Raw genomic sequence first — 20,200 nt, 5'->3', positions numbered from 1 at the left:
CGATTCTTGGCAGGAGCATATCGATAACCTTTTGTGATACAAAGTATCACAATATATCACCATTTTGATATTTTGTCGCACCCCTATTTTCAACAATTAATAATAACATTGTAAGATAATTCAAGCAGTAGCATAATGAAGCATAATGTTGTAACTTGTTGACGATTACTTGCTCCTCCTTCAAAACAGATTTTTTTTTTTCTTAAGCCTGATTTTGTATAGTCTGTAAACTTCCATGTGTGGCCCGTTGCTTTAAAAACTGCCCCGGCTGCCACAAGGGATTGTCTGTAACATCCTTTCGCAATATTGGTTGGATAACTTATGCTAAAGGTAGTTTAAACACCAGGGAAAGACAAGTTCTTCAGCCTCCAATTGCTTTGAAGGTTCCACTCCTTTCATTTCCACAACAATTGGTGCAATTGATAAACAATTACTATTGTTTCCAAACTTATTATTATTATTTTGCATTTAATCATTCAATATTTTGGTGATTGCCTTTTTGAGAGGGACTGTATTACCTTAGATAACTGTGAGTTGACCCATTTTGTGAAAGTCTTCTTCTGCACATCTTCTCGTTCATCTAGGACGAGTAAAAAGAGCACAAAACAGGACAGAATCACGGGGGGAATGTAACAAGGTAGTTAGAAATAGATACAAAGATTTCAGTACATACCATGATGGCACTCACACACACACATGCATCCAGTTGTGCTCAGCATGACAGGGTTCTCCAATCATGCTCAGGGTTAATTGCATTCTCATCTCATCAATCATCCCACTGCTAATGATCACTTTGGCTGTCACTGTCACTGTCACTGAAGCAGGCTTTATCAAACTGTGGCCCTCTTTTGAAAATTGTCTCCAGGATTGTAGTCTTTCACAGTCTACCAAAAACAAAACGCAGTAAAACTAAACTGTAGTTTTATAAAATCATGACTCAAATTTCCTTTCATCCATATTGAGGGTCAAAGGGCACAGGAGCCAATCCTAACCAACTTCAGGTAAAAAAACCTTTTTTGCCCTTGACTCGTCACTTGCTAACTACAGGGTAGAATCAAATACAACTATCAACCCCAAAAATTACTTTTTTTTTTTTTTATTGAACGACTGTTTTGCTCTTGAAGATCACTGCAAACTCTGGTAATGACAAACTAATTATCTACATCAGCGGTGTTAAACGTAGGGCCTGCTTGCTTACGTGGCCTGCTAGTATGTCTAATCTGGTCCACAGGGTTGTTCTACCTGAACCCTACCTTGTAGCTCATTCATAATGTAAATGCAAATGCGCAAAAATTAAAAGGAAGTGACCCGTAAATGCTCTAAAAGCAACAAGTAGTATCCCAAAATGAACAGTAATTCACCTAGAAATATCCCAAAATCAAAAGGAAGTAACCTGTAAATACACCATTATTAACAGGAAGTTAACTGTAAATGCCCTAAAATCAATAGGAAATAATCCAAACTCAACAGGAAGTAAATCAAAATAATCCATAATTGACCCACAAATGCCCCTAAACCAACAGTAAGTGACCCCTAAATGCACCAAAATTACCATGACGTAACCAGGAAATAATCTGTAAATGCCCCAAAATCAACAGGAAGAGACCCGAAATAAACAGTAATTGACCCAGAAATGCCCAAAATCAACAGGAAGCGACCTGTAAATGTACCAAAATGAACATGAAGTGACTCGTAAATGCCCCAAAAATCAACAGGAACTGACTCACAATCAACAAAAGTAAGTTAAAAAACACAGTAAATGACCCAGAAATGCCCCAAAATCAATAGGAAGTGACCCCTCCATCCACCAAAATTAACGTAAAGTGACCCAAAATCAGCAAGAAGTAACCAACAAATAAACAGTAATTGACCCAGAAATTCCCCCAAATGAACAGTAAGTGACCCCTAAAATCCCCCAAAATCAACAGGAAGCAGCCCAGAAATGCCCGAAAAATGAATAGGTAATGATCTAAAATTTACTGGATATGACCCGTAAGTACACTAAAATTACAAGGAAGTGACACAAAATGAACTCTTTGCCTGCCATTTACAACTATAATTTACTTTGGACTGGGAGGGGTGAATGAACATTTGTTCTCCCCTCTCAGTCCAAATGATTAGAACTCTATCACCATCAGTAGAAGCCAGTGAGTTAACTTATTTGGCAAAAAAAAAAAAAAAAAAAACTCCGACTCACACGAGATCTAATTGCCATAAATGTGGCCAGCGAACCAGAATGAGTTTGACACCCCTGTTCTCCATGACCCCCCGACCTGTGTTGTCAGCCTCATTTTTAGAAGTTTTAAACCTAATCTCAAAGATCTTGAGGCTCGTTAACCCAAAAGAGACAACAATTCACCTTCAAATCAGTCGTTAAAGGTATTAAGGTTGTTCTTTATTTTTTAAAAGAAACGATTCCTCTTTCGGACAGTCTGTTGTCTTCATATCTGAGTCTAAACAATTTTATCTTTTTTTTCTCTCTCGTATCTCCTATAATCATTTCTTCTAGTATAAGTAGGGTTATCTCCCAAAATGAAGGATTAAAAACTAACATGTACCTTTGTACCTTGAGTTTGTGTTTTAAAATGAAAGGGCAAAGTAACATATGAACTTGAACGTCAAAGAGAAAGTGCAGGAGTATATTAGCTTGTGCGTGCGCATATGATTGAGCATTCTGTTACCGTTAATGGAAATAAAGTGTCTGAACTTGTGACTGCAAGTGTCCTTGACACACAACAAAGGCATCACAATACTTTTGCTTTGCATGTTTTGCATACATTGACAACATACAGGCATTCGCTAATGAGGCTCATGATAAAACTTCTCCTTTAATCAAACAGTAGCATTGAGTGTGAGCTAATTGGAGGTTTCAGGCACACAAAAACAAACAAATTTATGCACACGTCCATTGAAACACACACCCACACATCCCCACACAAAGCATCATTATTTTTTAAAGTCTCAACAAAGCCATATCATATATGTGTCTGTATGTTTACATATACTGTATATATACATGGCAGATAAATGCCAAACGAATTGAAAATAGAGTGGCTGAATATGTCCCGTCTGAAGCAGTCAGTCTCACATGGACTGTCACCACCCTAATAGAGCTCAGCAAAGTGTAAGCAGAATTCCCGTGAGGGCAAACAAGAGATCCGTCTCTTTGGTCCGCGTGGCACCACTGCAACTGTCGTGTTTGTCATGGGTTGGGCATCAGTTGCCTGGCAACGGTCACGGTCGTAAGCCACGGATGAAATCATGAGACCAAAATCCAATCAGATGGGATTGTTACCGAGAAATGTGCTCAAAGTGCAAGTGATGGGAGGGAAGAGAGATGGAAAGGTGAAGAGGAAACAGGGGAATTTGGAGATGACATTAAACTTTAACATTGAAAATACAATTGATCTTAAATTAATATTCTTACCATTAGTCTGACAATACATTGCATTTTACGGCAACCCAAAGTACCCTTTTATTTTATTTATTCGCATATTGAGGAGTAATTACTTGCCCAATAATTTTTAGGACGAGTAGTTCTAAGTAGGGATATAACGATACAGTGCCTTGCAAAAGTATTCGGCCCCCTTGAACCTTGCAACCTTTCGCCACATTTCAGGCTTCAAACATAAAGATATAAAATTTTAATTTTTTGTCAAGAATCAACAACAAGTGGGACACAATCGTGAAGTGGAACAAAATTTATTGGATAATTTAAACTTTTTTAACAAATAAAAAACTGAAAAGTGGGGCGTGCAATATTATTCGGCCCCCTTGCGTTAATACTTTGTAGCGCCACCTTTTGCACCAATTACAGCTGCAAGTCGCTTGGGGTATGTTTCTATCAGTTTTGCACATCGAGAGACTGACATTCTTGCCCATTCTTCCTTGCAAAACAGCTCGAGCTCAGTGAGGTTGGATGGAGAGTGTTTGTGAACAGCAGTCTTCAGCTCTTTCCACAGATTCTCGATTGGATTCAGGTCTGGACTTTGACTTGGCCATTCTAACACCTGGATACGTTTATTTTTGAACCATTCCATTGTAGATTTGGCTTTATGTTTTGGATCATTGTCCTGTTGGAAGATAAATCTCCGTCCCAGTCTCAGGTCTTGTGCAGATACCAACAGGTTTTCTTCCAGAATGTTCCTGTATTTGGCTGCATCCATCTTCCCGTCAATTTTAACCATCTTCCCTGTCCCTGCTGAAGAAAAGCAGGCCCAAACCATGATGCTGCCACCACCATGTTTGACAGTGGGGATGGTGTGTTCAGGGTGATGAGCTGTGTTGCTTTTACGCCAAACATATCGTTTTGCATTGTGGCCAAAAAGTTCAATTTTGGTTTCATCTGACCAGAGCACCTTCTTCCACATGTTTGGTGTGTCTCCCAGGTGGCTTGTGGCAAACTTTGAATGAGACTTTTTAAGGATATCTTTGAGAAATGGCTTTCTTCTTGCCACTCTTCCATAAAGGCCAGATTTGTGCAGTGTACGACTGATTGTTGTCCTATGGACAGACTCTCCCACCTCAGCTGTAGATCTCTGCAGTTCATCCAGAGTGATCATGGGCCTCTTGGCTGCATCTCTGATCAGTTTTCTCCTTGTTTGAGAAGAAAGTTTGGAAGGACGGCCGGGTCTTGGTAGATTTGCAGTGGTCTGATGCTCCTTCCATTTCAATATGATGGCTTGCACAGTGCTCCTTGAGATGTTTAAAGCTTGGGAAATCTTTTTGTATCCAAATCCGGCTTTAAACTTCTCCACAACAGTATCTCGGACCTGCCTGGTGTGTTCCTTGGTTTTCATAATGCTCTCTGCACTTCAAACAGAACCCTGAGACTATCACAGAGCAGGTGCATTTATATGGAGACTTGATTACACACAGGTGGATTCTATTTATCATCATCGGTCATTTAGGACAACATTGGATCATTCAGAGATCCTCACTGAACTTCTGGAGTGAGTTTGCTGCACTGAAAGTAAAGGGGCCGAATAATATTGCACGCCCCACTTTTCAGTTTTTTATTTGTTAAAAAAGTTTAAATTATCCAATAAATGTTGTTCCACTTCACGATTGTGTCCCACTTGTTGTTGAGTCTTGACAAAAAATTAAATTTCATATCTTTATGTTTGAAGCCTGAAATGTGGCGAAAGGTTGCAAGATTCAAGGGGGCCGAATACTTTTGCAAGGCACTGTACATTGATCAATGTTGTCAGTAACGCGTTAGTTAGTAACGCGTTACTGTAATCTGATTACTTTTTTCAGTAACGAGTAATCTAACGCGTTCATTTTTCTACACCAGTAATCTGATTAAAGTTAGTTTCCTTAGTGTCTCTGCGTTACTATTTTTTCATTGCCTCATAACGTATGATGAATAAAGAATATTGTAGTCATGTACGAAGAGCATTTTGAATAGAAAATGCTAAAATAAAAAATAAAAAGTTCCTGGTACGTGTTTCCATGACAACCTCTTAGCTATTTCCTGTTTTGGACTCGCGTCACGTGTTGTGGGACTGAGGCGGGTGGACATTCGCGCCAAGTGTTGAGATGTTGCGAGAGAATGTTGATCTGTGGATATCCATGGGATGAAGGTGAGTATTTTTTCCTTCATTCTGGAGGGTATCAGCAAAAGATTGGACCCTCTACATGCGCGGCCGTTTCGTAGCTTTGCCGTAGCAACGACGGGCAGTCATCGCTCCAACTTGGCAAGCTTTGTTTACATCATATGCGTGTTGCACATTTATGCCGTGAGGTGATGTGTTCGTTTAGCATCTGTGGGATGTGCTGTAAGTCCGATTGAGTGTAAAGTGCTTAGTTGCCGCCACGTTTTGTGGCCAAATTGACCGCGTGTGTGTTGAGAGGAGTACTTCCGGGTTGTTAATGTGCACCGCTGCACACGCACCCGCGCGCCACCACCTTTGTGTTTATTGCACTGTACATTCCACTTGTGTGTTGTTGATTATTGTGCCGTCAGTTTGCATTGTTTTACATCGGCACTGATATGCTGTTAACCATAACCCGAAATTCAGAAGTTTTGACATTAGGCTTAATCTTAAAGTTAGCGGAGTTTAATTGGTCAGTGGAGTTTATTTCAACAAATTCCAAGCAGTTTGTCAGATATTTGTTAGTTTCAGGGCTCCGGAGTGGCTAAGCTAGCGCGAAATTCTGATATTCCCCTTTAAATTCAATCATCGGAAACTCAATTACATGTGATGACATTTTTCTGTTGTCATTCTTATGTTTAGGCGGCAAAGGGAGAAAAATGGGTAAAAAGTAACTGATAGATTACTTTTAAAGTAACTTAGTTACTTTGATAATAAGGTAATCAGTAAAGTAACTAGATTACTTTTTTGAGGCGTAATCAGTAATCAGTAATTAAATTACTTTTTCAAGTAATCTGTGACAACACTGACATTGATCTGCTTGATATCGATCGGTTAAGCACAATAAATGGAAATCTATCAACACGCAAAAAAATCGGTCAGTATTGTCATCTTTATATGTTGTTTTTCTTTAAAATGTTTTTCCGTAACTGATTGTGAGCGTACGTACATAATATTGTATAGAATACAACCGAAGGGCCCAATATCCAATGAAATGTCACCGAATCACGGCAGACTTAAAGTGCCTGTGACATAAAGAAGCATGTTTATTTCATAATTACACGCGGTATTTTCTGCTCCTAATGAAATGGACCGCTTGGATGTGTGTGGAGTGGACGCGATCGATATGCAGTATTTATTCAATTTTTGACTTCCGGCCAGAATCTGGATTGAGGAAAAAGGCAAATGTGACATCAGCGGACTAATCATCTTCACAATACAGCCATTACTATAATATGCAAAAGGACTGCGGATTCAGTTGATTTTGCTGATTAATTTGTTTATTTTTTGTGTCACGCCAGCTCAGTGTGCTGCAGGCTTTTGTTGCGACACCAGGGAAAGTGGTGTAAGGCTATTTGGATTTCCAAAAGATCCTGTTCACAGCGAAGAATGGGCAAAACAAGTCCGACAATCTAGAGACCATTAGACGGGTGACGACGTGAGTAAGTACGTGTTTTATGTTATGTCAAATACTGGGATCATGGCAAACGTTTTAAGGAGATGGCATGCATTTTGCAATGCCCCCTTGTCCACCGAGAAGGCCACTCGGTTAACGACCGGCAGCTTGTCGTACACCATGGTAGTCGGCCGATAATGGCGTGCCTGCCAATAGAGCGCTATCCTCGGCTTGGGCCCGGTAGAGCCTAGTTCGGGCCTAAAAAATCCAGCCCGACCCGACACGGCCCGCTGGTATTGAGGCCCGACCCGGCCCGAGCTCGATCACTTAACTAGATTTGCAGGCCCGAGCCCGAAAAACCCGATTTTTTTTTTTTTTTTTTTTTTTGAGTGACGCGGAAAAAACGCAGCAGCAGCAATTTATTTTCATTTCTTCGAGTTGGCAGAAAAAAACGCAAGTTTTCTTAATGTTTAAATAATCTACATATTTTTTTTAGAATTATCAAAGCATTCACACAACGAAATAACGCTGGGAAAGTTTGTTAAACATATTTCTGAGTGTGTGGGACATTGTTCTCACATGGACGTGCCTCTCTGACAAGGAGAGGGAACAAGAGAGGGCGGCGCCTCGGCCGTGCGCAAACTACAGCGGGAGGACAAGAAGCAAAAGCAGCCGGCGCCATGGCGTTCGTGCACACGCACAAGCAAAAGCGCAATACAGAGAGCCTGCTCTCCATTTTTAAAATTTATTTATTTATTTATTTATTTTGAGTGACGCGGAAAAAACGCAGCAGCAGCAGCAATTTATTTTCATTTCTTCGAGTTGGCAGAAAAAAACGCAAGTTTTCTTAATGTTTAAATAATCTACATATTTTTTTGAGAATTATCAAAGCATTCACACAACGAAATAACGCTGGGAAAGTTTGTTAAACATATTTCTGAGTGTGTGGGATATTGTTCTCACATGGACGCGCCTCTCTGACAAGGAGAGGGAACAGGAGAGGGCGGCGCCTCGGCCGTGCAGCGGGAGGACAAGAAGAAAAAGCGGCCGGCGCCACGGCGTTCGTGCACACGCACAAGCAAAAGAGCAATACAGAGAGCATGCTCTCCATTTTTTTTTTTTTTTTTTTTTTTTTTAAATAATTTATTAGTCCGGCATGGCGGCCCGACCCGACCTGACCCGAACGTGAATGCTAAAATTGTGGGCCCGCGGGTTCGGGTTCGGGCACAAAATCTAACCTCTAGGGCCCGGGGAGCCCCCCACTCTCATCTCCAGTTCTCGATTGTGTCGAGACTTCCCCCCTCCTCAGCCCTCTTCACGTATCCGCCTAGAGAGTGCTATACTTGGCTTGGGCTTGGGCAGCCACGCGCTCTGACGTCAGTGCGTTTGTTCACCGAGAATGCGCCATTTTCGGTGTTCATTCCCCTCTACGTCCCCGGCGACGCCTGCCTGCTGGGCTGCAGCAGGGGGACGACGAACCAAAACTTTCTCGCCACTGAGGGCTGACCAATCGGTGAAGACCTATGTAGCATGGGCCAGTATCTATCGATCCTGGGAACCAAATTTTTTTTTCTTTCTTTTCCTTTTTTTTTTTTAAATCAGGGCCGATTAATTAATTGTGGAATTAGAGTTAGGAGTTAGCCAGTAGAGTGCAGCCTTCTGTAAACCGAGAATTTGCCAGTAGAGGGTAGTACAGAATTTTCAATGCTATAAATTACGAGTTGCCTGTAAGTGACGAGTTAGCCAGTAGAGGACAGCCTTCAGCCTGTAATAGCACACATGTGCATGTTATGTTATAAATTTGTTAAAGGTGCTACTCTTTGACTAAATAAAAAACATGGAACTAAACATGATTTTGTTTCTCCCCTCAAATTGTCAAATGGTCAACACGATTCATTCAAATTACAACCACACTCTGGTGTTACATGCACTCATAAAGCTATTTAAGCTGCTTTCCCTACATCCACCTGTTTCAGATTAACCATTACACTTCTTTCCCTGGCAAGGATTAACCTCTTTGCCAAGTCAGCGGACACAAGCCCACGCAGGCACAAAATTACATATGTAAATGTTATGGGAAATCTTGTGCTAATATCTCATCATGTAGTATATACTATGCATACATGGCAAGACTGGTAAATACGACAAGAAGGTACTACATTAATATATATATATATATGGGTTTTTTTTGTTTTTTTTTGTGGATATCAGAAGATGTATATGAGATTTCAAATTTTAAAAATGAATGAAATGTTTTGTCAGGTATTCAGATCTGAATAGCAGACATCAGTTTTTCTTTGAACGCACACATTTTTCACAAAGTGAAAAGTGAAGTAATATTGGAACATCGTGAGATATTCGCTAAATTTGAAGCAGTTTGTCCATCTAAAAATGTGTTCTGTAAAATCAACCATTTTTGTAATTTGATATGTCTCTAAAATACTGACCATTCAGTATACAAAACCATGGTGAATACAGGTCTGGAAGGTATTAAGCTTCCTCAGAACTCAAAATTTAATCACACCAAGATAGCTTTGTCCAGCCAAGCCACTTGTCTTTCTGCAGCTGTAATAGATGTTTGAGCTCTTGAACTGGATCAAACATTTTTGCGTCATAGTGCCTTAATTATTTCGCTCCCTTTATTGTTGTTTTTTTCCAGCAAAGATTTCTTCAAACACGTAGTGTGCACATAATCTCAGGGTTAGTAGTGTCATCTGTCTTAATTGTGATTTCGGGTCTTCTCACTCACACTGACACTGAATGACCGTCACAATTGTATTATTTGTCTTGTAAATAGATTTTCCCAAATATCCTAGTCTTATTCCATCTCTAAATGCTGCTGATAATTTTAAAAATGTGGTAGTGGTTGTTTTAGCGGTCAGAAGAGTACAACAAAAACAAATTTTTAAAAATTAGGGCTGTCAAACGATTACAATTTTTATTTGGGTTAATCACAGCTTAAAAATTAATTAATCGTAGTTAATTGCAGTTCAAACCATCTCTGAAACATGCCATATTTTTCTGTAAATTATTGTTGGAATTGTTGGAACACAAGACGGATATATACATTCAACATTCTGTACATAAGTACTGTATTTGTTTATTATGACAATAAATCCACATGATGGCATTAACAGTATTAACATTCTTTCTGTTAAAGGGATCCATGGATAGAAAGACTTGTAGTTCTTAAAAGACAAATGTTAGTACAATTTATAGTAATTTTATATTAAAACCCCTCTTAATGTTTTCGTTTTGATAAAATTTGTAAAATTTTCAAACAAAAAATAAAGTAGTAGCTCGCCATTGTTGACGTCGCCAAGCGGGGACGTCACATTAAAAAAAGTGTCTTTAACTATGTAAGGTAGTGATTGAAATACGCCACAAGGTGTCAATGGTAGGCCTGTCGCGATAACAAATTTTAGTGTGCCATAATTTATCTCATAAATGATTGCGATATGCGATATTATTGCGCCCCCCCAATTTTTTTTAAACCAATTTACAATAACACAGTGAGAATACAGTATATATTAATAGATCAAGTACACCCATTTAAACGCGATAAGAAATCACAACTAAAAAAATATAGACCATGCCTCTTAAGTAAAAGACAATAATATCAATACCGCACAGAAACACAGAATAAATAAAATGTGTTTTTCAAGGGGAAAAAAAATACATTTGCAGTTAATAACTTAAGCATTTAGGCAAATGAAAACTTTTCCCCTCATAGCTTCTGCAATGGTGTTCAATAGGGATGCAACGATACAGTTAAGTCACTGTTAGGTACGATTTTCGATACGGGAGACACGATTTTCAATCTGATTCAATAAATTTAAAACTCTGGGGAAAAAAATGCCAACTGTATTTTTTGTTTCTTTGCAAACGAGCAAAAATTAAATTGCCATCATATAAACATGCATTTTAGTGCATAATATCTATGTGCTTACATCTTACTGATCTGAAGAAATTTAGTATAAAAGTGCTGAGAACAATCTTTACTGTTTGTAGAGTGAAGCGGGGCACACTGTTGATTGCTACAGCTCTCTTAGCAGCTAGGTTTACTACATGAGCAAATCATCCTATTTGTGGTCCGAATCCATCTGTGTCACGTACTGAATTAACAATATTTGCAGCATTATCTATAGTCAATGGTATGGATTGATTTGGCCTTCTTAACTTCCATTCAGTCATGGCGGTTTATAATTCATCGATGTAGTATATGGACTACGTGTCCCATAATCACTCTGGGCTCACGTATCACATCTAGTTTGCTATTTCATGATATCTAGTGTGTGCCCACAGAAGTCACATCTGATCATTACTGCACAACACCAGCATATGACAATCGACTTTCATAAACAGGACAAATTTAAGGCACAGCGCTCTTAATTTGCCACTCAAATATCCGGTGTTGTGCCGAAAAATAGCCGCCCCGCGTGAAATGTCACCCCTGACGGGAGCGCCCACACGTCAACAACACCGGCACGCCGGAGATGGTCCGCAGTCAATCCGGAGCACTGGCGCGGCCGGTATACGTTGAACAATAGGATATAATAGGAACGATTGGCTCCGGCGCTATTTTTTGCCGGCCCTGGAACAAAGAGGTATTTTGCGCAGTTGGTAACAAGGAATCCGAACTTTTAACAGCACGTCTGTCGCACGCGAGGCGATAAATCGCAGCTGAAAAATTACCGCCTTCATTTTTATTTATCGTGCGATAAATGGAATTATTGCATATTGCGATAGGCTTAGTCAATTGCGGGTTTTAAATTAATTAGAAATCAAGCCAATGAGTGTGTTTTGTCCCTCGACTGACGCCGTAGTTCCATGTTTACTGGGTCCATCCATTCCGTTGTATTTCACGGTCATTTGAGTGCTGGCTTCACAACGGTCAAGACCTCTGATAGTTTGTATATTGTGACTAAATATTGCCATCCAGTGTATTTGTTGAGCTAAACGAAATGTTTGAATAGAGTTTGACCAAAGTCTGAGTAAGTTTTATGTGTATTTTGCATTGCTATTTTGATTGGGAAAGCCAGTTCTCTTTGTATTGTTGTTTAACTGTGTGCGAATAGGGCCTCATTAATACAGATTGAAGCAATTTTCTTTTTGTGAACATTTTTTTTTTTTTTTGAGAAATAGGAATATTATTTTTGTTGTGCTTTCACTAAATGACACTTATGTTTGTTGTGAAGGAGTTGCCGAAGTTTATGCCAATAAACGGCGCGGTCCAATGAACGCCTGTGTCCACTCGCCTTTCTCTGCCTCTTAGCTCTCAATCTGCAAAAAAATGGCATAATTGTAATCTGTTTGAGGCAATGCATGAGCGGGTCATTCCGCGCATGCGTTAAATGCGTCAAATATTTTAACGTGATTAATTAATGGCAAATACAGACTCAATTCTCTGAGGTATTGATTTGTATAACTTGTGAGTTGTTTACAAAGGAATTTTTGGCCAGTCTTCAGTTAGAATACCCTCTAAGTCTTTTAGAGACCATGGTGGAGAAAATCGACGTCTTAATTGAATCTCTAACACTGACCATAATTGTTCAATAATGTTGAGGTCTGGGGATTGTGCCGGCCATACGAGATGCTCAACTTCATTAAAATGTTCACCATGCCATTTTTTAACAATTATGCTCAATGATTATGATGCCAAAATGTGAGGCGTTTCAATTATTTTGTCCAACCCCTGTATGACCATTTCGATTTACAAGCCAGGTCCTGGAACGAATTAAATTCGTATGTAGAGGTACCACTGTATTTGTTTTCTATTGTGGGTGGCCCAGTTCAGGGTTACAGGAAACTGAAACCTACATCAGGTGGCAGTGGGCGAACTGAAGATAACACCTTGGACTGGTCGCCAGATTCAACACCGTAACTGGGTGAAAAGATGCTTATTACCAGTTTGGATATTAACGAAAAAGATAAAGACATGAGTATTTCTCCGGCCTATTTCTGATGTTTTGGCAGAGAACCAGTTGCATATTTTACAATGTTTATTTTAAGGTAACAGAACTTTGAATCAATAAAAGAATGGGTTTATGGAATGTTTATCGAGAAATATCAATTTTGAAAATTTTCAATTTGTGAAACTTTTTTTTTTTTGCCTTTTATCTAAGAATCTCTCTGTGTGACTTCAGACTAATTTTGTTATACCTAGTCACATATGATTGGACTGAAGTCAGTCAGTTGATGTTAGGTTAAGGGCTTCAATTTGACTAAAAATTCAAACTGAAGTATGTTTTGACATGCATTCAACTCAGTAAATGACCAGTAGAAGAACATTTCGCCTTGAATGAGGGTTGCTTCATATCAAGGCCATACTTTTCATTTTTTTCTTTGACTCGACTGCATTTAATTAAATGTTATAAGAAGATTCTTTTGTTTGTTTGTTGTATTTAATTGACAATTGACACCTTTTTCTTCCCATATATTAGTTTAGCAATCCAACTGATTTGGCACAATTATTTTGTAAGCTAGTCAAACTTTTCACACATAGCCCCGAAAAATAAAATAAAATAAAGAAGGCTGTCAATAATGGAGCTTTGAAATGTACAGTAGCCCTTGAACCTCATTTGAACTGGCACACACTGACCATTGTTTCAAGACTCTTTTGCTTTCTCGGTAGTCATCCATTCCCAGGAGTGATTAGCCAAATGAGCAATTTGCTTCCTGGTTTTCACTTCTCTCAGCTCTAATTGGCTTGAGGGATCAGAGAGGATTTGTGGAGGGGTGGAGCTCAACAAAAAGACAAGACTCCCATCTCTTTTGAGCCAATTAATGCAGTCACCTATCTGTAACTTGCCCACAGTGTAGGGCTGTCACAAATGATTACTTTGATAATTGACTATTCACTCATCATTTTTACATCATTAAACTTAACACATCATTTGTAAACTGTAGCTTATCATTCAAACAAGTAGCTGCTTTTATAAACCATCATTAACCCTTTAACAGTGAAGCCTATTTTGGCCGAATTTGCATGCCTTTGATTTTGCCTTTATATTTAAAAAAAAAAAAAATGTCCACAATGGCCAGGTTGGGTCCCTTTTTTCAGGACACCTTGAACTTCAAGTCCAAAATATTGTTTTCTTCACTGACCAATTATAATCAAAATTTTGGACCAAAAAAGACCAAAAAAAATCCTAAAATCTTTTTTCAAAATTTGTAACGTTGATGTCCCATTGACTACCAAACATGCTCGACCAACCGTTTTGAAGCTTGATAATATTTATTCAACTTCTTAGGATAAACATTCAATAGAAAAAAATAAGATTGAATAGTTTTTCGGTTTGACAATTCAACACAAACAGTAGGTATGGTCATAGGCGTTTTTGGCCTTTACACATACTATGGTCAAAGCAGGTTATATACAGTGCAAAATAGTGAGGAAGAAATATATATATCATCCAACAAAAAAGGGTTTGGAAGATATCTCTTTGTGAGGTTATGTATTCATCACCTTACCAGCATTACGTATATGCGTACATGCAATCAAGCTTCTCAAACACACATCTATATAAAAATTGAAAAGATTCATAGTGAAGAAAAAAAAAATATAACATTGAAAAAAGTATTTGCAAAAATATTGACAAGTAGTTAAGTTCTATTTTTTTCAGGCATGCGACTCAATAATGTTTTTTTTTTTTTTTTTTGCGCACTCAATAAAGTTCTCTTGAACAGGTCACGGAGTTACTGTATGTCACACACAATTTCGCACACTCAATAAAGTTCTCTTGAACAGGTCACGGAGCTACTGTACGTCACACACAACGTCACACAGCCTACTCTTCCGCCTTTTGCGCCCTGCTGTCACTTCTACTCGCCGAGACACCGATTCATCCGAGGAAAACAACAACAAATACAACTCATCCTCTTGCTTGAGTTAATAAAATAATGCATTAGCTTGCGCTAAATTTAGTTTTCCGCATGTTTCAAAGTCGCTCGCTCAATCCAACCAGCCGTTGCTCGCTTCGCATGCCTCCCTTTTGTTAGACGTCGCCTCGCTCCGCAATTTATTAAAAATGTTCACATTAGGTTCGTCCTTCTTGACCTTGCAATGGTTCCTGGGATATGTAGTATTTAGCGCTGCTTTTGGTTTAGAAAAAGGACAAGAAAAAATGGAAATATGGAGATAAACACATGGTCAATGCAGCATTTTAATGCTTATTTATGAGTGCAATAAAACTATAAAACTCAAACGACATTATCTCCCGTTTTACTTGGTCGATTGACTTCAAACAAAAACTGGCATGGACATCAATTTCCGCACTTTCAAATGAGAGCAACCAGCGTCACGTAGGTGACGTAATTACAGCGTGACAAGGCTTCAAAGATGATATGCGTAAACGCGTCGCTGCTGACACGCTCGGTGTTAAAGGGTTAACAAGCAAGAAAATTCAGATCATAATACAATCAACTTCTGATTAACTTTCTGTTACTTTCTGTCACATTCGATGATGTTTATATATGATTACTGTAATTTTTTTAACGACAAGGTGCACCTGACTATACTTTAGACCACACCCCAAAATTTTACAAGAAATCATAAACGAATAAATACATGAGCAGCACTGGAGTAAAAGCAGCAGGGATAGTCACATCTGAAGAAATGTCTTAGTTCAGTGGTTCCCAACCACCGGGCTGGGGACCGGTACCGGCCTGTGGTGCAAATGCTACCGGGTCGCAAAAAAAAAAAAAAAAAAAAATTTGAATTTGAATTGAAAAGTTGAATTTTTCTTTTATCGTAGACAATTGTTTTAGGTTGTTTTAATTATGTGACATTTTTAAGGGTTTCATGACAGGTGAGTCACACCTTCATCCATCAGCTGATAAAGACGCGTCACACCAACACCAGTGACTCTCTGATGAAGGCGGGAGTGTTCGCCGAAACATGTCAGGTAAACTAATTTATAGGTGTAGACAAAATGAACTCAGTAAAACAATTAAATTGATTAGCGGCTGCATTCTGGCCGGTGCCTCTTGACACACCAATCTGCCTGCCTACTCTATTGACTAATCCGAGTAAAGATATGTGGTGGCCGCCATTACTGGGGTGTTTACACGCCTCAGTAGCTGCCCAGTGTCAGTCAATATAAACAGTAACATTAGCTGCCTGCTGTGTGCTGCAAGCGGCACACAACACAATGGCGGATGAGGCACTGCCGGTCGTTTTGCTTGGATTATTTAATAAATATGATAATAAAACTGGATAGGATATCATAGAAATCAATTGGACATAGCATCTTTATATATACTTATATATATATATATATATATATATATATACCTGTATATATAGAAGATGAGCCTACGCCAAGTTCACTTTGCATAAAATGTGGCCAAAAGTTAGCAAGCAAGGTAATGGAGCCTTCAAACCTAAGCACCCTGGAATAATGGATAATGCTTTTTGAAACAAAAAAGCGCGAGTACGAAGGAGAGAAACAATTAGTTAGGGCCAACACATCAACAAACGCGAATGCACTGAGAGCATCATACCTCTTTGCAAACCTTAATGATAATGCCCAGTAACATTTAACGCTTGGAGAAGAACTTATAATGCCTGCGAACGAGGATATTTGCCATCAGGTTTTAGTGATTCAGCTTCTGGTGAGTTACATTTTCCCTGCACTTAACACACAATGCTGGTCCATGGAAAAAAAGGCGCGCATCACACTGGTCCGTGGTGCAAAAAACGGTTGGGGACCACCAATGTCTTAGTTGATTAGAGACCAGTTTTCAACCTTTCTTTTCTGTCCAACACTCTCAAAAAAAACTTTTTTTTTGCCAGTTACATTACTTCCTGTAATTCAAGTAAGGTTAGCCCTTAATCACAACTAAGGTCTGAAAGGGGTTCACAGGCCACCACTTGAAAAACAATTATGACAGCCACTAAACTGAACACCCAAAAGAGCAAGGAAAAAAAAACAAAAATCCCAACAGGGCAAAAGCCACAGATGCGAGCTCTCCCTACCAGGCCTACCAGGTAACAATGGATGTCAATAGCCAACATTTAACAAATTGAATCATACAACAGAATGATATCAAAAACAACTTGAGAATCCATCCGAATGTGAACAGCAATGATTTATTGGAGGTCTTTTAGTGATGGTTTAGAACAAATCAGATTGGTGACCTCCTTGCTGTTTCACACAATGGTCAAATTCATTAAAATTTTGGCAGACTACACCCTGGACTGGACAGAACACCATTCACCATTACATCCACTCTGGCCGAAAGTGACTAGGAACTGAATAGAGTCTAATTTGACTGTTTTGAAAGGGCGAATGACCACTGCAGTCCCACGCACTCTTGTGCTGCTGGACCAGAGGACCAATCCGTGCCATGAATGGCAAAAATCAGCGGGTAATTCACAGTACACCGTAATAGCTCATCCACGATCACCAGCAAAAGGCAACGTATCAGTGTTATCAGATTTAAAGTAGCTTACAATATTTAGTTGTAAGGTACTTTTGTCTAAATGAATATCCCAACTAACTACAATTTTTTACTTCGCACCAAGTTGAAACCAGAAATAAGCCATGGTGCCGAAGCAATGCTGCTCTTGCTTGAGCCCCTGCAAATAGGAAAGTTGTTTTTTCTTTTTTTTAATGGGGATCACTGTATGCATGTTGTTACTATAACAAGGGGAAATACTAGGGCATGGTAATGGGGAAAGCCTACCGGTATATCCAGGTGAAAAAAACAGCCACTTTAAAGGAGATGTCGCTCTGTGTCATGTGCCGACAGCGGCTGCTCAGCAGTGCATTTTGGAAGACAGAAATGAAACTCAGTCACCCTGAGCGATCACAAAAGAATATAAAATCTTCAGAAGAATAGAATTGAACAAAATAATACGTGTAATCTTCAGAAGTCACAAAAAAAGAAAATAGAAATCCAGGCATGTCCAGGGGCGCAAAATCTGAACAGGGGTACTTAGAGTGGGTGATTACTACACTGACTGCATACATTCGAAAAAAAGAATGCATGCCAACATAGCACTAAATTGGCCACACTTGCCAAAGTGATGAATGGATAGAAGTTAACACAATCAACACTCGTGCAGTGTTTGCTCTCATTGTTAAAGTGGACTTGTAATATTGCTATATATTTTTAAGTGGGTGTGTGTATGTGTGTTTAACAGCCTCCTTCCAAAAACGGAAGAATAGAATTTTGTAGTGATGGATGAGTGAACAGTACAGAGGTCCCCAGCCATATGTTCTCATTTTTGCTGAGCTGTGTTAAAGCTTTTTTTTTTTAACTCAAATATTTGCCGACAGTGTCAAACTTACCATATGGCACATTTTGGAACTAATATAATTTGCCAATTTGTCATGCTGTGTACAGATTATTTCATGTGATAGGAAAGCCATACTTTCCATATTAGAAAAAGTATAAAGTAAAAAAAAAAAAATGCATAGCCTATCCTGGAAACGATTTTCAATATCCTGAAAACCCTGTGAAGTTCAGGTATATTCACACTTGCACTTTACACATGTGGCCCGGATGAGCTGTTTGTTTACTAGTGTTCAATGTCTAGCTCACCCATTTTTTCCCTTTTCACACGGTTTAAAAAAAAAAAAAAAAACATGCATAAAAAGTGTCACTACATGAGGATCAGAAAAAAATTGCTATAAAGACTACTGAGTATTAAGCCTGTATGCAGATTTGTTTCTAAATACATTATTCAAGATAATTGCTGAAAATGTAATAATGTTGAAACCAAATCAGTGAAATGAAATATCGTTCGTGTGTCTCTGAGTCTGTTCTGCAGTGACAGTTTATATCTGATCTCTCTTCTTACATCGCACTCATATAGCCACAAATGCTGAATTGACTCGGTGGATATATGACTCCATGCTCTTTTCATGCTTTCACTGCTCTGACACTGATTCAAATGGCAAGGAGAAAAAAAAGCATAACTTGAACTATGTTTTATAAATCAAACCAAAATGCCATGCCATCCTCAATATGTTCATTTCATTTTAGAGACATGCTGGTGCCCAGAGGGAAGCGTGGAAGCGAGGTTATTATGCAAAGGCTGAGAAGTTAATAATATTGAGCGCCCAAAGTATTTACAGAGTGATAGCTGAGAGAGTTCTTTCAGTCAAAACGTGACTAAAATTTTGTATTCCGGCTTCGGTCCGAATTTTTTATGCAGAAATAACAGGACCAAAATAGAATGTAATTAGTGCTGTCCCGATCGACGTAGTCGACGTCATCAATGACCTAAATGCGTCGACGAGCACAACATCCCGTCGACGTTTAATGAAGGGTTAAAAAATATATATACGTCGAAAGTTAAGAATGGTGGCTGCTCGGGATGCAATCTTGCATACCAGGCTGCACGTTGGCCGTGAATGAACACCTAAAGTGCCGTCACCCAGCTGTAATTTTGGAAGACGACAGGAGACACCTAGCTGGCAGATCATAAGTCCATCTAACTAACGACATTTTTTATTGAAGTTGCTATGCCTGCCGTGATATGCAATAAGTCCATTTATCTCATGTTAAATAAAAACGAGGACAGTAATTTTGACGGCTGTGTTTTATCATCGCCACGTGCATATTGATGGCATATGAGACTCCAGTTCCCTTCACAGATGTTTATTGGTCACCAACAGGCCGTAGAATTAAATTTGAGACATACAAAATAAGGAAACACATCTATATTAAAACACTGTAAACATTACCATTGCTACAGTGAGGCAAATGGGGAAAAAAGACAACCTACGAACCCCTTTAGCCTGCTAAAAAACATTGGCAGTCTTCCCTAAAACGCAAACTTGAGGTTAAAAGGTGACACTTCAAACATGGAAAATCATTCAAAAAATCTATCACTGACGCCACATGCAATGACGAAAAATGCACTTTATTTTGCAAAGTGAAAAGCTTACGGTTAGCAGTTTAAAGAACGTGCTGCCGGTGAACATTTCAAAATAAAAGGACGTCATGTTCAACATATAAATTACGATTACTTAAGCATAATAGGAAAGATTATAGCCAATAAGGGGAGCAGGATCTTATGGCGTGACATTTAAAACCAAAAAGCAGGAAATAAATATATATCTTTTACAGTACTGTTTAGTATTTTTGCCACTCGTGACCTCAAATTTCTTTCCTGACAAGAGGAAATTTTTCCCGTTGATTCGTGCCGTAACCTAAGAATTCCGTTTGTAGGGACGTTCGTAAGTAGAGGTAC

General features: G+C 38.9%; 1 protein-coding gene across 7 annotated transcripts in view; it reads right to left on the bottom strand.

Annotated features, from left to right (window-relative positions):
* dmd (dystrophin) overlaps positions 1–20,200 on the bottom strand; it is a 283,797-nt gene that overhangs the window by 220,340 nt on the left and 43,257 nt on the right. For all 7 annotated transcript variants that reach the window (XM_057829994.1, XM_057829988.1, XM_057829990.1 and 4 more), the window contains exon 2: positions 519–580. In XM_057829994.1, the coding sequence (XP_057685977.1) occupies positions 519–580 (62 nt within the window). The remainder of the gene's footprint in view (positions 1–518; positions 581–20,200) is intronic.

Source organism: Corythoichthys intestinalis, chromosome 2 (genome assembly GCF_030265065.1).
Source record: "Corythoichthys intestinalis isolate RoL2023-P3 chromosome 2, ASM3026506v1, whole genome shotgun sequence".
Lineage (NCBI taxonomy): Eukaryota > Metazoa > Chordata > Actinopteri > Syngnathiformes > Syngnathidae > Corythoichthys > Corythoichthys intestinalis.
This window is presented reverse-complemented; position numbering and strand designations above follow the sequence as displayed.